The sequence below is a fragment of the Periophthalmus magnuspinnatus genome, chromosome 7, assembly GCF_009829125.3.
Source record: "Periophthalmus magnuspinnatus isolate fPerMag1 chromosome 7, fPerMag1.2.pri, whole genome shotgun sequence".
NCBI classification, from domain to species: domain Eukaryota; kingdom Metazoa; phylum Chordata; class Actinopteri; order Gobiiformes; family Gobiidae; genus Periophthalmus; species Periophthalmus magnuspinnatus.
The window spans coordinates 5,641,653-5,664,037 of record NC_047132.1 but is presented as its reverse complement, the minus strand read 5'-3'; the positions used below and the strand labels follow the sequence as shown (position 1 = coordinate 5,664,037).

General features: G+C 38.2%; 1 protein-coding gene and 1 long non-coding RNA gene across 2 annotated transcripts; both read left to right on the top strand.

Moving 5' to 3' along the window:
* Positions 1 to 25: 25 nt before the first annotated feature.
* LOC129456394 (uncharacterized) lies at positions 26 to 1,907 on the top strand. Its single transcript, XR_008648740.1, has 3 exons — positions 26 to 115; positions 1,445 to 1,535; positions 1,826 to 1,907. It is a non-coding gene; the product is annotated as an uncharacterized LOC129456394 (long non-coding RNA).
* Positions 1,908 to 8,067: 6,160 nt separating this feature from the next.
* LOC117373420 (protein phosphatase 1 regulatory subunit 12A-like) lies at positions 8,068 to 20,231 on the top strand. The gene is made up of 7 exons (XM_055222913.1): positions 8,068 to 8,130; positions 14,295 to 14,311; positions 14,409 to 14,538; positions 15,425 to 15,529; positions 15,697 to 15,747; positions 16,330 to 16,380; positions 20,012 to 20,231. The coding sequence occupies exons 4-7, from the start codon at positions 15,425 to 15,427 to the stop codon at positions 20,144 to 20,146; spliced, it is 342 nt and encodes a 113-aa protein (XP_055078888.1). The 5' UTR covers positions 8,068 to 8,130; positions 14,295 to 14,311; positions 14,409 to 14,538; the 3' UTR covers positions 20,147 to 20,231.
* Positions 20,232 to 22,385: the final 2,154 nt, after the last annotated feature.

Genomic DNA, 22,385 nt, shown 5'->3' with positions numbered 1-22,385 from the left:
GCATCTCTCTCTCCTCTGCATCAGCGCCTGATACAGTGTCATACCAGCCTCTCCCTCCTCACTACAGCAGCTCTGACCTTCCCCTAGTGAGCGACATGCAAGCCTTTGCTCCCCGGTAAGTCCTCTTACTCTCCATCATTCCCTCTTCTTTTCTTACTGTCTTTGTGGTGCTGTAGGGTCTTTTGATTCAGTTCAGAGGCTGATCATCAGAGACTAGTTATTAGCTACACTGTTTGAGTTGGCTGCCGGCTATTGCTCTTTTGAAGTACTTCTGATCATTAACAATTTATGTGCAGTCATTATGTTGATTTTCTTAATGTGTAGGAATGATTTTGTTTTTTTCCTTACATTTTTATCTTGAGTTATCTCTTTTTGTTTTACTTTGAGGCCTGTAATACAACTTTTTACTGTTTCGTTAATGCCTTTTTTAGAGATGCTATTCTTGTTATATTGAAGTTTGAACTGAATAATACATTGTTATATATGTACAGCAGAGTCTTGGAGGTTTGACAGTGATTTCTCCTCAGAGAGATCAATAGCAGTAAAAGCAGAGGCGGGGCACTGCTCTGGGTAAAACATGACCTGATGCTGATGCTGGTTCAGCTCTTTCTTCTCCCTTAACAGCACCAGTGGAAATGTGGTATAGTTACAGTATGCAGGTGGTGAGCACATAGCGGTTCTTATGAGGCATTTTGATTGGCACAGGGAATATGACAAACATATTGATTGATCACAATTTTCAGTTTTATTTGAGTGGGTCTAAAATAATGCGTAAAATAAAAACAAGCACAACAGCACATTTAAAACAACTTCAGCTGACAAAAGTGTTTCACATGAAAGTCAATAGCAATGTTGAAGATAATATGATAATACAAATAACACTAGATAGAGGAAGAGCAGGTAAACGAGTATAAAATCTTTGCTATTTAGGTCAGTCAAATGTCTTTTTTTCTTTCTCCAAAATTGGATTTCTGCTCCAAACCACAGACGTTTACTGACAGGGGATTGACCGTGGACCTCAGGATGAAAAACAACCAAGATGATAATTAACAATTAGAAATGCCTGAATCCAGATCTGGATTAAAATCAGATTAATGGTACGACCTTACGTCTTTGGTAAATGACAATGAAACTAGTATTAAATAACCTATTATGAGACTAAACAATCCATAATGTAAACTTACACAAAGCATGTCCATTCTTAGTGCATGTCCAACAGCTTCTTCAAATACTACAATTTTTTTTGTCAGTTTTGCCCATATGATAAGAAGTGTACTGATCAAAATGAAGCAAAGTAAAAGGCCAATTTACCTTTTTTCTTAGAATTATAATCACAAAGTAGACTATATTTTGTTTAGCGATTTAGAGTCATTCTAATGGTGCAACTAGTAAGTGTGTTATTAGTCTGTATTTCATTCTGTTACCCTCTAATGATCCTTTTCAGGCATTTTCTGGTCCCGGTCAAAGATGATGAGGCCGAGTCCCAAAGAAAAGCCAAATCTCGCCACGCCAGACAGACTCGTAGGTCAACACAAGTGAGTGTCACAAATCACAAGAATAAAATAAATCTATTGATACTGAGACTTTATTAAATCCATAGATGACAAAATGTTGAATGGAAATGTGTAAAACGGATTTAGGTTTGAGGATGAACAATAAGAACAGGCTTTCAGATTGATTAGCGGTTACATCGGGCAGTTAATGAAAAATGATCAGCAAAAGCATCAGAGTATATGATTAAATTAGACATACTATGACTTGAATTAAATTATATCGGATTTGTTTACAGCTAGACTGACAATTACACTGGTTGTCATTCATACAGGGGGTGACACCGACAGATTTAAAAGAGGCTCAGAAGATTGGCAGCTCATCCTCCTTAGATCCACAGCCAGGGGGCGCTGCTGTGTGGGATGACATCAGGCTCAACATCAGCCTGGCAGAATCTATGGAACCACGAGGCATCAAAGTAGTAAACAACGTGAGCACAAGACACCACCAGAGTAATTTTCACAATGTGCAATTAATTTGTGACAGGTTTTCTTAATGCGACAAGGAAATACTGAATCCAGATTAGAGGTTATTGTTGAGTCACCAGGCTTTTTCTACTCACCCACTACAAAACCACGTGGGCTCCCTGACTACAATACAAGTAACAGCCGCTATAAAGGTCAGTGCTTCTTATCAACACAACAATGCAACAGTATATATGATATGTTTAATTAAAATGGTATGGATGTATAATTTAAACGTACTTTCTTTTCAAGCGCAGTTAATGAAGGTTTGTGGAGAGATGAGAATTATAACCCAGTTGAAGACATGACATTGTTGACTTTTACCTCGACACAACAGCCCAGGCAACTTTACAGTGATGCTGATGAGGACAAAGCCTGTGCTGCAGAGGTATGGCAGGTAATACTAGCATTTCCTGATTAGGCCACAAGATGGAGCCATTGCTTAAATTCAGGCATTTCTCCATTGAGTTCAAGGCACATTTTTCACCTATGCACATCACAAGAGCTCACTGTTATTGTATTTGTTTGCTTATAAATACCATCCAACAACATATAATTTCCTTTCACAATCTTTAGATAAGATAAACTTGCTTTATAGGGAAATTAGTCCACTGTATTTGACCCATTCGTTAACGTCAACTGAGCAACCCGGCTTTGGTTAAGTCCTGGCTACCTAGCTGGATGATTAGCCTATTTTGTGTGCTATAGATTTAGTATCAGTATTAAGTAACTAGTGTCTTATTTGTATTCACCTCCCGTTGTCTCAGACTGTGGCAAAGCCTTTCTTCAAACACTCTGTCTCTCTGGTGCCTGATGCAATATTTAGACTTGTGCTGCAATCATTTTCCGTGGATGTAAAGCATGTGTGAGTTTTCTTTTACCTACAGTGCTTTAGAATAATATTACAGAGACAGAGCCCACTCTCCCATCTAAGTCGCTTAGCTTCTCTGCATCACATGTCTCAACATTCCAGACCATATTGGGCCAAACGCAGTCACTCAGAGGGCTTCAGAGGGCTGTGCTTCTCTCAGCTTTAAAAGATATGAAGTCCCCATCCACCTGGGCCTTTGGAAAACGCTGACCTAGAACTTGGTATTTATTAGACTGGACGCAGTGTTTAATTAAGTCTCTTAGCAACTAGATATTTTCAGATTTGAATGTATCATGATGTCCCGCTCTCAAATAGGGGCAGGAACCAGCATTATTGTATTGTATTGATTGTTTGACATAATAATAATAATAATAATAATAATAATAATAATAATATAAATACAGATAAATTAGTCTGAATGAACCTTATCATCTCTACATTGATCAGATTAGGCAAATTAATAATACTCATTTCCCCGTGTCCTTTAAACATTCCAGGAGAACAATATAACGTGATGTGAAACCCAGCTCAAGTATATAAAGGGTGTCATTTTGAAGGTCGTTTTGTGTGTTATGTGGTTGTTTTCTATTAGATTACTTCAGATTAGTTTTGAACTCAATTGGTTTTGTCCAAGGAGGTCTATATAACAAATAAAAGAATGCGGCACAGCAATGTAGGCGGCTGAGGTAATGTAAAGTTGACATATCAGCAGTGGCTGGTATGGCAGAGATAGCTAAAAGTGGAGCTATGACCTTATTCCTGATTTGGATGACAAAAAATTAGCTAGGGCTTAAGCAATTCCAGCTATCCTTTTCTTTCCCAGCTACTTGAACGCCTCTACTCATGTTTAACTAAGCTGTTGGTGTATGTAACTAATTAACTTGTTGTTGTATGTAGTTATATTTAAGATAGACATGATGGGTTTTGATGAGATTTGATTAAAGGACAACTATGTATATTTCTGGTGCAGGATTTGTCTCTGCTTTAAGGCATTCTGTTGCTGAAAAATAATGTGCACTGTTACTGTGAGCTCGGGCACCTCTTTACAAATCAGGGGCCTCATTTATAAACCCTCTGTACGCACAAAACGAGGTCAGAAATTTGCGTATGCAGCTCGTTGCGTCAAAGTTGCAATTACGCGCCTCCATGTAAAGTCTGGAGTTGTGTACACAGTTTTCAGAGACGAGGAGCGCAGAGAGGAGCAGTGAAGGGACAGGCTCTAGGAAGTCATGTTTGGTGCATGTTTGAAACATGTTTGAAAAAACACAGAATCTAACTGAACTGTTTTGGATGATTCCCGCAGCGACACTGTGTCCTTTTATGAAATGATCTGGACACATGTCTGACCCTCTCTTACAGCTTATCCACAGAGGAAGCACATGGCCAAACATGATCAAAGTCGCACTGCAGTCACGTGCACGGCACCGCGGCTCCACTCCCCCTTCCTCCTCACACACACACACGCACACACACACATCCATGTATTCCCCGTGCCTCCTCCACACACGCCCTCGTGGACCGCGGCGCTGACACATCTCACATCCATTCAGACCTGTAAAGTGAGAGTTAAACAGCCTTTCTTGTGTGAGTCGTTTCAATAAAGCACTTATATTTAAATACAAGTGCAGTACAAGTCAGTGTGTTCAGATGTTTCAGAGATGCAGAGTTCATTTTTTCTCTAAGTTTCCACGGATCCTCTGCTGTATTTAAGTGCGTCAGGGAGTGTGTAGGGAGGGTTCTATAAACAATTTTTTTTTTTTACCTACATGAAATTTGTGCTTTGTCTTTATGAACCTTTTTAAAGTCAAGTTTAATCAACTCTTTTATAAATGAGGCCCCTGACCTCCAGCTTGACCTGATGATGTCACCTGCTTGTCTCCATCTAAAGCAGGGGTCTCAAACTCGCGGCCCGGAGGCAAATTGCGGCCCGCGAGACGATATTTTGTGGCCCGCAGGACAATATGAAAGTTAAATGTTAGTGTGGCCTTACCATGTTGCGTGTAGAAGGTAAACCCCAGCGCTGTGTACTCACAAAAGATTCAACAAATGATGTATATCCATAAAATCCACAAGAATTGCCATATTTCCTCATGTATGTTGAACAGCGATGACGTTTGAGAAGATTTTAACAAAGCTTTTTTTGTGGAATACCTGATAAGCCCAGCCCCACCCAGACTCTTCCTCCTATGGCCCTCAGATAATTTGAGTTTGAGACCCCTGATCTAAAGAATGTCATACAGTGAAACATTTCAGGTAAAGCAACAATCTCCATGGAGACAAGCAGGTGATGGGCCCTCCAGCAGAAAAAAAAATATATTGTACCTTTAAATTTCATCAAATTGCTATTGAATACTTTTCAGCTGAATGCTCTTTCTGATACAAACGCTTCCAATGAGTAAACTGACTCATATTTATAATTATATAGTTGCATATTTTACACACCATCTTCTAACTATTATAAGAGATGCTGCCAAAAGAAAACCGACACAAATTAAAACTGGATTAATCATAAAAAACATGTATAATTCTCTTTGTTTTCCTATGATGCAGTTATGAATGAAAAGCAGCACCCACTGAACAGAGTCCAGGTCAGCTGTCCGTCACTGTCTTCAGCCTTAGAAGTGGCTGTAACACGAGAGACTGTTAGTGTTATGAACGGGCCTATATATGTCTGTGATAATCATCTCAGCAATGAGTTTTATCAGGAGCACGACAGGCTGCCCATCATACTGCGACCCTACCATAACCCTCTGATGATCCAGCCAGATTTTCCACACAACCCCAGAGCCTTCTAGAAAACAGGTGCAACACGAGTCCACTGCAAATATTTCCAGCATTTAAGTGACGATAGGCTGAAACCTGACCACTTCTAATACAGCATGCATCACTCATGAAACACAGCTAAGCCTCACGTCTAATTACACTGTGTCCAAGAGCTTAAACAACTGTGATTTAAGCATTGTGGTATATTATCGGTATAATCTAAATACACACGAGCCACAATGGACAAAATGGAAAGTTCTTAAAAACCCATCAGAAGGTGGATTCCAGCTGGAGTACGAATTCAGTAAAAGTCTCCACAGTGAATGCCAATGTAATTTATCCAGTCCAAAACTGTTCTGTTACAGGTACAGTGGGGCTGTTAAATATGACTGCAAAAGGAGCTATAGAGCAGAAGTGCTATTTGTAAGTCTACGAGGTACCAGCATAGATCTAATTTAAGAAGTTAATTTCCTCTATAACAGATTATACTCCCTCTACCAGGCAAAGTTTTTATTTTGGTTTGACAGTATGATCCATTACAGCAGTTTACAGTAGCCTGCTGGTGCTCTGTGATACTAATGCTACAAAGTAGTCAATATTCATGATTTTTCAGGTCACTTTGAAAGAGTGAAAAAAGATAACCCCTAAAATTTGACAATATTGTGATTTAGCTGTTTTAAGTGTCACAATATTTTATGAACTATTGAAATATGTCTGAGCCTGAAATGCTTTGTTTTGATCTTTAGCTCCATTTAGGGCTGTCACATAGTCAACCTGAACAAATTAAAGTTTTTTTTATTTGTTTTTTGCAACGATGTGATGAATAATGATCGTACAAAAGCAGTGCATTGGTAGAGAATAGGGAAAATAACACTGCTCTAAGTACAGTGGTCGAACACAATAAAGTAAACGTAGTAAAGCACTGTACTTAAGTAAAAAATGTAGGTATCTGTACTTTACTTAAGTGGATTTTACAGTGGATACTTTTTTACTTTTACTTAACTACATTTGAGAGCAGTATTTTGCTTTTTTTATTATTACTAATTGATAAAGGCTGCTGGAAAGGCTGAGGGTTTATTTTTAACACGTTCATTAAACAAAAATACTATAATATCAATTAAGTTGTTTCTGTTGAACAAAATTCAGTGCAAATCTTGATGAAAATCACTACATTTAATTTCACACAGACCTCAAAATCAATATGAAATACTTGTACTTTTTACTCTTTAAGTCCATTTTTAAGCAGGTATTTGAATCCTTTTACTTTACTTTCCAGCTGATACTATTACTTTAGTTTTTTTTTTTTTTTTTCCGATATATGTACTAAATTGAATACTTGTTCCAAAATCGTCTAAATAATCATACTTTTTTTCTTTTTTAGAGGCTACATGCACTCATTTCGACCCCTTAACTCTAACCCCTGGCGACAAAGTACACTCTGAACTGCACTAAACAGAAGGGGCTCGAGTGCCACCAATGGTACCAGTTTGAGAACCACCGCCACAGACTAAATACGGTGGAAGGAAGCACTGTACCCTGGAGAGAACCATAATAACACAATGAGACTCCACTGAGGACCAGTAACAGAAGAGAAAATAGCTGTGAAGCAGTCTATAAAAGGAGTGAGTCAGCCTGTGATCCAGAATTGTTTAAGATAGGGTCACTTAGATGCAAAAAAACCCCTCACAAACGCCTTTTTTAGCAAATAAACACATCTGTAGCATATAAACACCAAAATATGATGTTTGCACCACTTCAATGAAACACAATCAGTCAAGACGAGCACCTCACGTCCACACCGCTCCTCCATTTTCTCTCGCTTTTCATCAACCTGGGGGGTGGTTCCTGTTTTATTTACGTTTCAGTTCAGTTGTTGATAGCTCTTGTGCACAGTTAACCCTCCTGGACACACACAAAAAAAATCTCCCCTTATAGGTTCAGCATGTGCTCCCCTCCCCGTAACCCTGAGCACATCAGCGGGACAGTTTTAGCCCTCATCGCAAGATCAGTGTAGAGCAGCACGTCTGGCAATGGTCCACGGAGCACTGCCAAAGCCGGGGTGAGCGCGAGAGGAGAGACGGAGGGGGGGGGGGGAGAGGGGAGAAGAAGGGTCTAGGGGACAGAGGCACTGGTGCGGGGCAAGCATTAGCGAGCAGTGGTTGAAGAAAAGAAAGAGAGTATTTAAAAACTTTGGGAAGGGCCAGATTTGGGAACAGACTTTGTTGGTGGTTGCCGGGAAGGCTTGGGAATATTTTACCAGAATTCTGAAATTTCGGAAGCTTGTTTTTGCATTGGAGTTATGAGTCTCGTTTTCAGGTGGATAGTACAGTGAAGAGGAGAAAGGTTGAGAGGTTATAGACGGGGCAGACAGAGGAGATGTCCTATCTTACTTTGCCCGCTCCAAGGACCTGACCCGAACCAGGAAGTCTCGTGAGCGATTCCCCGCCAGCATCACCATCCTACACGGATAAGAACTATCGAGTAAGACCAGTAGAATGTTATTGGATGTTGGATCATTATTACTAGGGCTATTTTAATGAGATTCAGTTGTTTCTAATCGTCCATTATCAGGTCGTTTTAATCGAGAGGTGATTTCAGTAAACGTTAAACGAGTTCAGACTTTACAAATTTGATCTTTTTTTTGTGTTTAATGGTTAAAGATCTGTACTGTTTATGTTTGCTAAATTAATATGAGCAACCCTTTACCATTTTAATTTATTCTAGATAAGAAGAAAAGAAAATATAATCGAAACACTAATTGAGCTCAAAATAAGAATAATCATTAATACTTACTATACAACTGTACAATTACTACTACTGTTACCGTATTCTCCGGACTATAAATGCACTTTTTTTCATAGTTTTGCTGTTTGCGATACTCGGATGTAATTTAAATGTAAATTATATGTTTTTTTCTTCATTATTACGCATTTTTTGGCTGGTGCGACTTATACTCCAAGTGCGACTTATACTCCGGAAAATACATATGTTCTACCACATTGTTATCTTCCCATGCACGTACATGCTGGTGAAATAATTTTACACATTAACTAACTTATATTTATTACTACTCCAGTTTACTGCTACTGTTTAACTACCCAATTTCTTCACCACTTCGCCACTCTCTTTCTGCATGTTCAAAATAACTATTATTAGCATAAACTGAATATGATACTTTTTAAAGAAACCTAAATAGAGGTAGACATGTGTTTTTCAAACGCTTGTCAGAGAAAACTGAAAAACTACCTCCCATTTCGATATGAATCTTCAGACTGCATCGTCACTCTTGATACGCCGTGTACGATTATGTCATGCAACGTGGTATAACTTCACGTAACTGTTAGTCATAATAGTTGTGCTTGGGCCAAACTTTCTGGATTCAAGCTTTTCTTCATTGGCAATTTCCTGTTTGTTTTTTTGTTCCAGCTGTAAGTGTCTTATTCTCATGGGCATTGTTTAAACTGTTTCTGCTCCATCTTGTTCAGAGACGTGTGACAGAGTCTTTAAAGACACAGCACCCAATAGTACTCCAATAGTCTGGCTGTGCACGTTATCAGATTTCCAGTTAAATAAATTACAAAAATAGTGAAAAACGAAACGAAAAACTCTGCTCTGACAGCTACGGATCCTTAGTCTGCCCCGTAAAACCCTGGAAAAGCCACTTGTCTAAAGCACAGTGCCTCTTCAAACATTTTAAAACTAAGTCTATTCTTCCGTCACACGTTCACTTTTGATAATACGACGATTTCAATTATGATATTTTTTCCATTATCAAACTGTTATACACAATGTTTATCGCACGGATCACTGATGATTCCCATGTCTTTTCGTATGCATACATTCATTTTAGGTGTTATCAGACTCATGAAAACTGCCAGCACTTTTATGTCTGGGACTGCTTTGAAGGGGGTTAGAAACAGCTTGCTTCGGGAGTATTTTTAACTTTATGCAGCAATATTAAAATGCAAACTCTTTTTTTTTGGTAAAGAGTGACGATAAAGCAACAGGGTGGAATACTGGGGAAGATTTCTCACCCAGATGGGAGACATAAAAGGAAGCATGTGAAGTGAGGGAAGATGCTTTCATTGTTGGCCAGAGGAAAACATGTGCTTGTACGTGGAGAGAGTGGCTCAGATTTTCCTATCAAGAAGTCCGGTCGGCCGTAAAGGTGTCGGGAGATAATGCTATTGGAATTCTATTGGGCATGCTGTCAGACTTAGGAAAAGTAAAAAAAGGTAGGTTAATAAACACAGTATTAGATGTTACTTTGTGGGTTGTCACGATGTCAGTAAAACTATTGATTTGGGTGGTGACGCAAGAATAAAAGATAATAAATACTATAAAAGTGAAGTAGTTGTTTTTAGATAGTTTTAAAGGCCTATATTACACACTTTGAGCTATTTTATAAAGTGTTACCTCATCAAAAACAGACCTGGAGTTTTGTGTTTTGTGTTTTCTTTCATTCACACATGTTTGAGTAATCATGCGTTATTAGTTATTACTCAAAACGCTCTGTTCCACCTTGTGATGTCATGAAGCAATAGTTTCAAGTTAACAAGCTCCTTTTACCTTTTGCTCAGTAGAAATTTGGAAATTCCTCAGTTGAAATGATCCAAATGATTGTAGTGAAGCTGTGTGGAGTTTGAAAACACAGTGGAGCACTTCCTGTATTGCCACATGATGACATCACAAGGTGGAACAGAGTGTTTTCAGTTTGAAAGAAGAACTCCCATGTCTAAATATGCAGCATTTGTGTGTTTAAACATGTGTGAATGAAAGAAAACACAACTCTAGGTGTGTTTATAACGAGGAAACAACAGTATAACATGATCAAAATAGCGTAATATTGGCCCTTTAATGTATGGATGGTATAGTATAGTATAGTGTGCTTTTATTTGGAAAGGGACAGTACACAACACATTGACCTTAAAAAACAGGACAGATGTTTGGTGCCAGGTTATAGCAAAAATACTAGTTTCCACGTGTAGTCCCTGGACAGGCTGATGTTAAGTAAAAGTAACAGTTGGTGTAGGTGGATGAAAGACATGTAAACATATGGTACATACATCAAATACAACACATCTCGCCCCTCGAATGCGACATTTCTAAAGACATTCAGTCACACACACACATAACATACACAACAATGTGATGAAGTATTTGAGATAAAGCAAGTAGAGTCGAACAGAGGCCACCGAATATTTTTTGTAATAGTTTATAATAGCACATGTATATTTATCCAAACATATACCAAGTTTACACATTGATCCCATCACAATGTAAAGTTATTCAAATCTAAAGATAGTTATTATATGGTCACTTTATACTTCTTTTGTCTTTTACGCTCTCAACTTATGTTAATGAACCGGGATTTTAAAACACCGGCAAAAAACACATTTGATTCTGAAGTTGGATTGCGCTCCTTCCCTCGGGTGTAAAGTCGTTTAAGTGAGTGTTTACAGATCAGTTGGAGCGTGTTTCTATCAGCCCGACTCTCTGTTGTTGTTTTCTTCCTGGTCGCCTCTCTCCTCTACATCTGTTCTTCCTCACATAGCGTACAGCATATGCCACCTCTCAACACTTTCATTTCTCCTAACAAGGGAATCAGATGTGCGCAGATGCCACCACAAGTATAATTTCAAACAGGATTCATTGTTTGGCTCAGAATCAAGGTTTCATTATGTTTTACACAAGGAATTATTTTTGTCCCGATCGTGCTTTGAAAGTTTGAAATTACACAGAAAAGCAGGATTATTTGTAGAAAAGCTCCTTGTTTATTTTGGCAAAATTGTCATACAGCACACCAGACGTATCCAAGCTAAGGCCTGGGACTAAATGTGGACCTGAAAACCATTTCTGTTTGCCAAAGTTACCATAGGCAGTACTTTTTACTGCAAGTAGAAATGCCTTCACAAACCCAATGACATTTTGATATGTGAGGTGGCTCGGTCTAACTACTTTGAAACTTTCAGATACTCTCTTTCTCTCAGCCCTTCGTTTCGTAACAGGTGATGAATTTAAAACTCATCGCTGTACACTCAGTACAAAAAGTAGGTTGGCCATCTGGGTTCACTATCTGTCAGAAGAGAACAACACTGTATGAAATGTGTTTATAAGAGGCTACTTCATACCCCGCTCGAATATCTGATTTGCTTGTTGAAGTCTGATACGCTGAACTTTTACTACAAGATCGCACGATTGTATAAGACTAAAAACAGCACGCACTTGTAATGAAATGGGAAAAGCAACATTTATTCTCACACCTGCTCCTGTTTTTAATGTTTTAAACGGACTTACGTACTTATTTATTTGTTTTTTGGTTGTATTTTTGTGTATTTGAACAGGGTGCCCATGAAAAGGAGAGTCTGACTACTGTTGTCAGGCTCTCCTTAGATAAATAAAGATGAATAAATAAAATAAGCTGTGGTAAATGCAAATATTACAAGAATTCGCTGTATCGATTGTGGCCGTATAGTTTGGACATCCATTTGAGACAGTAAATTCTATTGAGCCAAGTATTTCTCCTTACATATACAATATTATCAGAGCAAATTACAGTATATAATTGACCTCAAGGCCGCTAAAAAAATATAATTGCAAATCTTTGGTAGTATTTTGGCAGGACACACTGTAGTTTCCTGCGATATGGCTTTTGCATTATCTGATATTTGTACTAGTATTTTACTTTTCAAATGCAGTGTCCAGTTTAATTGAAGTGAATCCAGCTCATTTTGTTCATGGACACACTGGACTGTGAGATCTCCATCCTTGGCTTGTTCTTTGAGGCTGTCAGGGTCTTTTTTCCTGGAGGGTTCTGCTGGAGCATATGACCACATAAGGACAGGCAGCACAGGCTCACTTGTGTAAACACAGTGAAATAGCTCTTTGGACACTGCATGAAATATCTCCTATCTGTACCAGTGTACATGCAAGGACAACCAGCTCTCCTTCTGAACATAAATCTAACTTTATATCCTCTGTACAGTACATCTGCTTCTTGTCCCCGTAGCTTGGATTGCCACACAAGAAGTTTACGATCGGGGGAATTAATAATGTTTTATTGTTAATCAGCAGCAAATCTGATCTTGAAAAAAATGCGAACTGGAGTAGTAATCCACAGAAAGAGACTGACATCATCTTATTCTAGCATATAAAAACAACCAATGATTATTTTTTGGTTCTCTTTGATCCCAGTTTAGTCTTGATGCAGCGTTGGTTTGGTTCTAGTACTAGTTTAGTAATGGTATCGTTGCAAGTTACTCATTTTGATGTGTTATGTTTTCCAGGCACCATTCTAATTAAACATTATAGACCTAACGTTTGTCTATTTTGTTGTCTATTTAACATTTTATACATGGTACCACTTAAATGCAACGTACTGTCTCTGTCCACTCTCTCCCTGAGTCATTTCTGGTCTTCTGATCCTACCCAGTGATCTGGTCATAGTACTATTACTAATACTGCTACTACCAACACTACTCAGGTCTCTAGCCAATATACCTACTTAAATGGGTTTCTGCTTCCTGTTATAGGTGACATTTCAAGGATGTTTCAGTTTTCAAAAGATAGAATATTTTGGTTTAAATTTGCTTTGGCAATAGTAAAAGAAAATTTAAATTCTGTCAACTGGACAAAGGTTTTAGAGTGAAGACGTTTTGTGCAGATAGATCATACCTGGACAACTGTGGGATCATACAAACATGGCAAAGGTCACATTTTTCATCGTTCTGAACCCCGTATATAGAATATTTTGATGTCATTTGTAGACCAGCCACACTGTAGCCAGTAGTTTACACTTGCACTGTGCTTTTGTAATGTCAGTAGACATGATCTCAGCCCCAGTGATGATGAATCTGGCCTTAAGCGCCACAGTCACCTCCTCAACAGCCACCAGACCAACGGTGGCAAGAGAGTTTTGGGCCGGACAGAGCTTTGCCTGTGTGTGAGGTCAGGCAGCGACCCGTCACAAAGGGGATATTTAGCCTCTGATGTCATGGTGTCATCTCCTTTCGCCGGGCCCTGGTCTGGCAGCCTGTCTATTCCAAAAGATTACCCATTCTCAGAGAGAGCGCTGACCCCCGCGACCCCTGTCAGTGCTGTGTTGTTGTGAATTCTATCTCGGTTGTGCATGCGCCGCTGCCCTGTGTGACTCTGAGCCCGTAGGGATAATTCACTCTGGGTTTTGTTTGGTTCTCAAGATGGAAAATGTCTCGATGCCAAGTAGCAGGGATGAATGAGTTTTAGAAATATCAGATTGCAATTTTGAAGACACATATATTGCATTTGTATTTATATATCAAAACCCAGCTCACATTTCACTTTTCAAACTTTGCATGTGAAATGTTGATGTTTATATGTGAAAGAGCATTTGATATTTGAGTTTAGAGGTCCGAACTTGATATTTAAGGCAAATAATTAGACTCCAAAGAGATAGAATATTGTGTTCTTTGTATTCTATCTCCAAAAAGCATTGCAACAATTTGCTAATTACGTCCTTCAAATATTTATTTTAACCATAATGTCAAGCGTTTTTCAGCTCTTATCAAACAAAAGAACCAGGATGTAACAATGACACTTATTTTTTTACAAAAAAAAAAAAAAATCCAATATACTGACTGAGATTGTTCTGTTGTTTTGTTTTGCAGCATGAACGACTGTCAAGGTAAACTTCTTTTCTCTCAATTACAGCTGCGTTTAAATTAAATCTAAATAGCACAATGTAAGTATTATGAAGTGAATAAAACCATTGTGTTCCTTAGATATGACTCTAGTGGGGAGACTGCAACAGACAAGCCTCTGGGCCGAACCAGCTCCTATTCTCGCAGAGAGGCACGTCTGGCTGCGCTCAACAGGACAGAGCCAGACACAACCTCAAAAGACTACAAAAAGGTACAGAATAATATTATCTGTCCCACTGTGTCAAATGTATGTGGTGGCATTCACATTTTAGAACTGCTTAACACAATAATGGTGAATAATGTCATCGTTTTGGCCAAATTTAAATGTAATAAGCCTATAATGTAATAACAGGCCAATAATGGCCTGTTATTACATTGTAATAACTTTTTACATCAACTACCACCAAAAAAAAAAAAAAAAAATGGTTTTCATCTTTTCCATTGTAGTTCTAAACAAGAAATGATCCAAAATAGGATAAAAAAGTGGATAAAATGAAGCAGTACATGTACCACAGTGAGAAACACTGTAACACGGTAATGAGTTATTACATTATTGTCTGGTTATTATATTTTTGGCCTGAAACTTGTCTCTGATGATGTAATAATTGCAGCCAATACTGTAGTAATTATTGTCAATATGTGATTATGTTATAGACTCACCGTAGTTATTACATTGTGGGCCTTTTATTATGGGCTTATTACATTTAAACCTGGTCAATACTCTTACATTGCTGGATGTTATTACATTATTGGCCATTATTATGTTATCAGTTGCTACAAATCCAAATAATATCCCTTGTGGATTAATATTGTTAGTCTAAGTAAATGATTTAATAACAGTTATCCAGGAGCACGTGCAGTTATTTTACTCAATGTTGTTTGGACTTAATGATCATCATCCAATAATAGAAAGGCTTAGTTACAAATTAACAACTGGTGGCAAAACATGATCTATTTTACTGTTAAAGCCCCACGAGTCAAAGACTAGATCCCTGTCCATCTCCTCATCGATTATCACAAATCATGGCTAATCACTAGATTGATAGATCAATGAAAAAGGCAGAAGTCTAATGGTTATTTGATGTGATTTGTGTCAGATGTACGAAGAGGCTCTCCATGAGAATGAGAAGCTGAAGAGCAGGCTACACAACAGCAAACAGGAGCTATCCAAGTTACGCTCACAGCTGGAAAAAGTTACTCAGGTACATACTGTATAATAATAGAAGTGTATTAAATGTGCTTCTCTGACATCTCAAACAGGAAATTGGTTGGATACATTATAATCACAACGGTATATATTCAGATCATGAAGTGGTTAAGCAATGCTTTTTGGGTATTTTCTTATAATAACAGCCTGGTTTGTGTTTAGAAGCATGACCGGATATCAGAGAGGTCCACTGCACTAGAATCTGAAAAGAGGGTGAGTGTTTTGTAACCACTGCTTTTGGTTTTATCCCTTTAAAAGCCATATGTGAAGACAATTTCTGAGTTCAGAAATCAGCAAGTGATTTTGTCTACATTTTGTTAGTAAATTAGCACTAACACAATAGTATTACATCATTAAAAAAGACTAAAAAGAACTTGGCAACAGAGAAAACTGGGAAACTACAATAACTCTATGAACTGACAGCAAAGATACTCAGAAAATACCTATTAAGTATTACAAAATATATTAATATAGTGGTTCTTCACCCATCACTTTGTTTGTCTGGTGAGTTTAAATGGCTCATATTTTAGTTCTGGGCCGTCCCTTTAGTTAACTCGATGTGTAGAACTACTGTAATCATGTTGTAGTCCTAGTTTAGACCTTGTTTAGCCTTAGTTTAGACCTCACACAGTCCTCTTTTATACCTAGTTTTGAAATTGTGGTAAACAGAAAAACAAATGTTTTAGGGGTGAAACTATTCAAATGAGTTTGTAATTGTATTGGAAATGACTGCATGAGATCAAGTCTGAGAGATCACTTACTATATAATTCAGTTTTATTGTGTTTTATTTGCAGGAAAAACAAGCTCTGGAGAAGCGAGTGTCAGACATGGAAGAGGAAATCAAGGTTAGTACAGTCACAGCACTGGCATTGATCATATTCAAATCTGGCACAACCATCACAGAACCTGCCCATAAAAGCAGTGTAAATGTGCAGTTCCATTCAGGACATGGAGCAGTCTATAATAAATCTTTTCCTTGTACGTAATTGGTCACATTCAAGAATCTAAAAACAACCATGTTCCTCCCTCAGATGGAGTTAGGAGCCAGTTTCTTTAGACCTATACAAACTTAATTGATCCACAAGGGAAATTACTTGGACATGGGAGCTTATACAGTGGTGGATCAAGTACTAGTTTTGTAAAAGTACAGATACAGAGGTAAAAATGTCTTAAAGTAAAAGTATCACATGAAAACATCAACTCAAATGTGCCCATATAAAAATACACTTTAAGAATAAAAGTATTTGACACAGGTGCTGCTAATTTATTAAAGTATTAAATAAAATAAAACATGATACATATTTTGGCCAACAGTTGCAATACAAGTCTTAATTTTTCATATGAATTTTGTGTATTTATTTTAGTTTTCTCAAAGCCAAAACTTGAACTTGAAAACTTCAGTCAGCATATTACTTATACTTATACTTACCTATATCAAATCCCCTGAAAAGTACTTTTTACTTTTCAGTCCTGTTTGCAAAAATGTAGTGGAATAGAAAGTACTGATATCTGCTCTGAAATGCAGTGGAGTAAAAGTAAAAAGTGTCCGATGTAAAATACAGATACCCAAAAATTCTACTTCACTGCTTGTACTTTGATACCTTCCACCACTGTCAGTATATAGATTTGTAGTAAAAAATAAATGGTGAATAGAAGCATTAGCATAACAACAGACTTTTACGTACGTTTAAGTTCGTGATTGTCATTATCCTACCATTTGATCCATATAATCACATCACAAAATCAGCTTATCAACAGCAGTTAGTTTAATACTCCTTTCCTAAACCTATATACAACGGGCTTAGATGATTTGTGGAGCACACTAGACCGCTGTAGACCAGGTGGGCGCTGAGACAAGGAGAGGGAAGGTTAATGCATTTGGGCTCATTAACTGATGCAGTGTTTTGGCTGGGACACTTTTTTTTCAGCTCCCCCTGCTCCAATTCTCTGCTGCCGGGGTGAACGCAGTGACCTAGTTCCAGACAAATACCAAACCCAGTCCAGCTTGCTTTTGTGAGATTTTCCCCACAATGTACCGTGTATGCTCCATCTCCACTAAAGTAAATACACTGTTAAATGACAAATTACAAATAGGCAGCAGATATGATCAATGTTTGGACGTAGTAGAGTAGCCAAATCTGTACTTAAGTCATAAGGCTGTTCAAATTAATATTACTCAAGTCAAGTATATGTAACAAGTAGTCATCCAAATAATAAAATAAAATGATAATTAAAATATACAACAAAGTAGATAGTTCATATGTTTTGATTGGTCCTCAAAATGTTGCACAAGTTTCAGTCGTCTATCTAGTTTTACACTTAAAAATTATCCATAAAAAAGTTTAAAGTAAAAGTTTTGTTTCGGCAAAAGACAGGCTATAATAAAACGATCCGTAGAAGTGCAGTTTTGAGAAGGTAGTAATTTACGACTCCACCAAAACAAATGGATGAATCACATTCAATAAGACAGTAGTCATATCTCACCAGCAGCAGTTTGTTTGACCCCTGCTGATGTTATGGTTGCCTCAGCAGGACCCCCCACGGCTGTTCCGCTGTGGATACCAGCCCTGAGGGGAGTGGGGGGGGGATGGTGAGTGCTCGGTCAATATGGCACCTGTATGTCGCACCCCCACGGTTCTATAGGGCATGTAAACACGTGTGACACCAGACGAGCACACAAACTCAGCGTGTCCGATCACTTCACTGTGCACAGGGTTCACGTTTGTATAAGAAAAGAAGCTGTATACTGAGTCAACACCAGAGGTCGCCCTACAGTCAGCAACAGAACTCTATGTACACGCCTTGTAAATGAAATATGAAAAGGGTTATTTCTGTCAGCTGCAGGTGCTTGTGGTCTACGGTAGCAGAGAGAATGGGTTTACATTGATCTTATTATAGTCTCTGTCAATACTATGACATAAAGAAAGTATTAGCATTTAATTATTAGCCTTATTAATGATGCATGAAGACAGATTTAATTCACAACGATGAAGGGCTTAGTAACTACTTAACTAAGGGGTTAGGGTGAGGAATCAGGGTTGCGGTATTTGGATAACCCTTAATTAACATTTGTTCATATTTGTTCATAACGAATTAAGTCTTTCTTCATGTTTTTGCACAAGTCTGTTTTTTTTTCTTTCTTATTTCTTTCTTCTGCTTTTGCTTTTGATCTGTGTCATGGACCTACTTAAATCAAGCTCAACACAATGTAAGAATAATGAAATAATAATGAGTAATAATTGGATTTTATAGACCTTTGAGTTCCAAGATTACACAGGAAGTCTTCACATTTTGGTCCACTTCAATTGTAATAACTCATTTCCCTTTTTTTAATTTGATTTAATGGAAGTCCACATTTTCAGGACTGTTGTGTTAATTGAACAAGTCATTTTAAATTAACCATAATTGGCTCATAACTTATAATAACCCTAACACTAGTCTAAAACCATTTGGACAAAGCGTGGTTACTCCGCTTTTCACCGGTTTAATAAAGGACTACTCCACAGTTCTGCCAAGTGGTGCTCTGTTTTATTGTTTTATTGCATCATAGACATAAACAGCCCATTCACACAAAAACGCAGGTGGACAAAATGCTCTCACAAACAAGCCCCTGTTTTAGTTAAAGTAACAGAATTGGTCACGATGCAGTGAACTCCTCTTTGTGTCGAGGGCTTTAGAAATGCAGCTCTGAATGCAAAGCTTCCGCGGTGGTGGTGGTTTACCAGTGTTAGAAGTTCAAAACCGCTGAAAGCTTTTTTGAACCGTATTGTGGTGGGTCTGAAAAAGCTGGACACCCGATGATTCATCTTACACACTCTGACATAAAGGCACGACGCTCTCATTCAGAGTACTGCAACTTTACTTTCAATATGTATTTCCTCTTTTCAGTTTTCAAACCAAACCAACGCACACTTGCTTTTTATAATTCTATTTAATTCCTTCTCTCTGTGCATGCTTTTATGTCTCCCAGTATCGTAGAGTAGAGTTTAGATGTTAAATAAATGTACTGAATTGGTGACAAAACATATTAAAACTGTATTTACTTAGCGGCATCTTCAAAATACGTCAATATAGGAGTTTAGCGTACGAAATTCAACTCAAGTCAGATGAAATGTTCCACAGTACACTATTAAACAAGCAGGAATTCAGATCTGTGAAGAGGCAAGTAAGAATGAATCACCTGTAATTGCATTGCATTTATTGAATTTACATATATTGGACATTTCTTGCAAAGTAATAATAACATCTCCCTGGAGACAAGCTAGTGACCCCTACTAGAAAAGTTACATACTGCATTTTTATATTACTCAAGTAGAAATAGAAGTGATGCAATAAAACTTCCTTGTATTCAAAGTTAGTTATGCAAAAAAATCATCCATGTAGTACTTATAGACCTGTAGTTACGTCTGTCTTTATTCCTTCTCCCTCGCACGCCCTCTCCTTCTCTACCTCCGTGTCTCCTCTGTCTTTCCCCAGGCTTTCCCCGCTCTGACCCAGGTGCAGACATTACGGAGGTTCAACCAATGTCTGGTGGCTGAGAACAAAGCCATGCTACGCGCCTTGGCCCGCCTCTCTGAAACCGCAGCTATGCCCGAAACTGAGGACCTTTGACCCTCCCTCGCCCCCTTCTGTGTCTCCTTATGTGCATCTTATAACTTCTGCTCTGTCTCCTCCTCCTCCTCCAGCCTTCCTCCACTCAGGCAGGTCCCACATTGCCATCAATCCACCAGCGCTGCACTAAAAATATACTAGAGCTGGGGCTAAACCTTGACTAGATCAGGACTATCCAGGATTAAACCAGGTCTACATCAGGACTAAATCGTTCCATCATTTAAACATAACCAGGACTATGACAAAACCAGGACCTAAACCAAAAAACAAATCTAAGGACTATGAGGACTAAAACATAATGAATAAACTTGACTTTGTGGTGTTTTATGTATTGAAACAGTACGGTTAATTAAAGGTAAATCTTCCTTTCAAACCGTGACTAAATCAAGGCTGACCGAATCTTAAAGGACTCTTACACTTACACTATTTTCTATGTTTTAATGTTGTTTCCTCATCATAAACATACCTGGAGTTGTGTTTTGTTTCATTCACATATGTTTAACACTCTGTTCCACCTTGTGATGTCATACGGTGATACAGGAAGTGCTATTAAAATCCATATAGCTTCACCCGAATCATTTGGATCTGTACTGAACTAAAGGTCAAAGGTAGCGGTTAACATGAAAACTGCCACTTCATGACATCACAAAGTGGAACGGAGCATTTTGAGCTTTGGACTAATAATAAAGTGTTACTCAAACATGTGTGAATGAAACAAAACACAACTCCAGGTCTGTTTTAATGACGTAACAACACTATAATATGGCTAAAAGCTCACATGAGTCAGTTTTACGTAATCTAGCACCTTTAATCAATATTTTAAACCGCAGCTCGTTTTAATCTCTTTGTGTATTCACATATTAGGTTAATCACAAAAAGGATTCGTCATACTGTGCAGCCCCGTTCCTCACACCCACCCCGTCCCGCTAACACACCCCTTCTAAAACATCTTTCTCATTTGAAGTTATTCTTAGCTACATTCATCATCTATGTGTCATATCACACTGGGCTCTTTTCCCTGCTCTATCATCAAACTAAACATGTTAGCTTATCCAGGCCCAGGGGTCAAACATTACAAAGTTTAAACTGTAGGAGCCAAATATATGCGAGGAAGGAACACTTGTCTGGAGAATATGCTGTGTACATTACTGTTGTTTTGTCATAAAGTGTGTTCCAGTTTCTTTTTTGTTCTTTTTTTAGAATATTGTACATGTTTTTCCTTTTTGACTTAATCAGTAGTCTACAGCAGTAGAGTTCAATCACACTTTAACTCCCCATGTTCCTCCACCTGATAGTACTTTGTTTAACTGTTTTTATTATACAGCAAGACCTTTCTTCTGAGTTTATTGTCTGTCTATCTTTACAATTATGAATGCAAAATAGCTTATTCAGAAAAAAAATACACCCGTAGGATAAGAGGAACAGGGGAGACTAAGACACTTTGAAGTTGAGACACTTTTTGCAATGTAAAATCTAAATTTAAAAACGAGTCAGGCTTTGGGGTATGTTAAACACTTCAGCTTACCCAGCAGCTCAGCTTTCCCAAGTCTCTCCTAACCATGACTACACATCTAAACAAGGGCTGAACATAAATCTAAAGAGGCGTTTGAATACATTTTCCATCTACAGACTGGAATACAAAATACAAAGGACCCTGAGTACCACTAGTTGTCCCGGTGCCATCGTTTGAGAATCACTGGTCTATAAGATATCGTGGATTTCCCGTCTGAACTAAAACGGCACATGTACAGCTGTTATTGTTTATCTCTGTTCGAGGGGAAATACTTTGACAAAGAGCCTGATATTTTTAGCCTGTGCTCCTCGACAGAGACCTGACCCACATTTGTGGAGTTGACCCTCTCCGTGGCTTCTCCTTGTCTCACTCTTCACTTGTAGACGTCTATATATTTCCAGCCTTCCACTTCCATTGCATGACCGGAATTGAAATGCATGCTTTTTTTTCCACAGCTTAAAAAAACAAAAAACAAAAAACCTATAGGCGCTGATATGTTGTCTTTTGAACGCTGCAGGTATTGACAGAGCTGAAGTCGGACAACCAGCGACTTAAGGATGAGAACGGGGCCCTCATTCGAGTCATCAGCAAACTGTCTAAATAATGAACTTCTACTTGTGAAATGACAATATAATTAACTTCAATGTCAGCCTCTGGTCCTTAAAGTTAAGTGATTGTCAATATCTCAAGAGAAGAGTTGAACGCATTTCACCACTTTAGTTTGTT

Coding starts and splice junctions, on each gene's coding strand:
- LOC117373420 (XM_055222913.1), top strand. CDS start 15,425: ATGTACGAAGAGGCTCTCCATGAGAATGAGAAGCTGAAGAGCAGGCTA. Junction 15,530..15,696: donor AGCTGGAAAAAGTTACTCAG/GTACATACTGTA, acceptor GTTTGTGTTTAG/AAGCATGACCGGATATCAGA. Junction 15,748..16,329: donor CACTAGAATCTGAAAAGAGG/GTGAGTGTTTTG, acceptor TTTTATTTGCAG/GAAAAACAAGCTCTGGAGAA.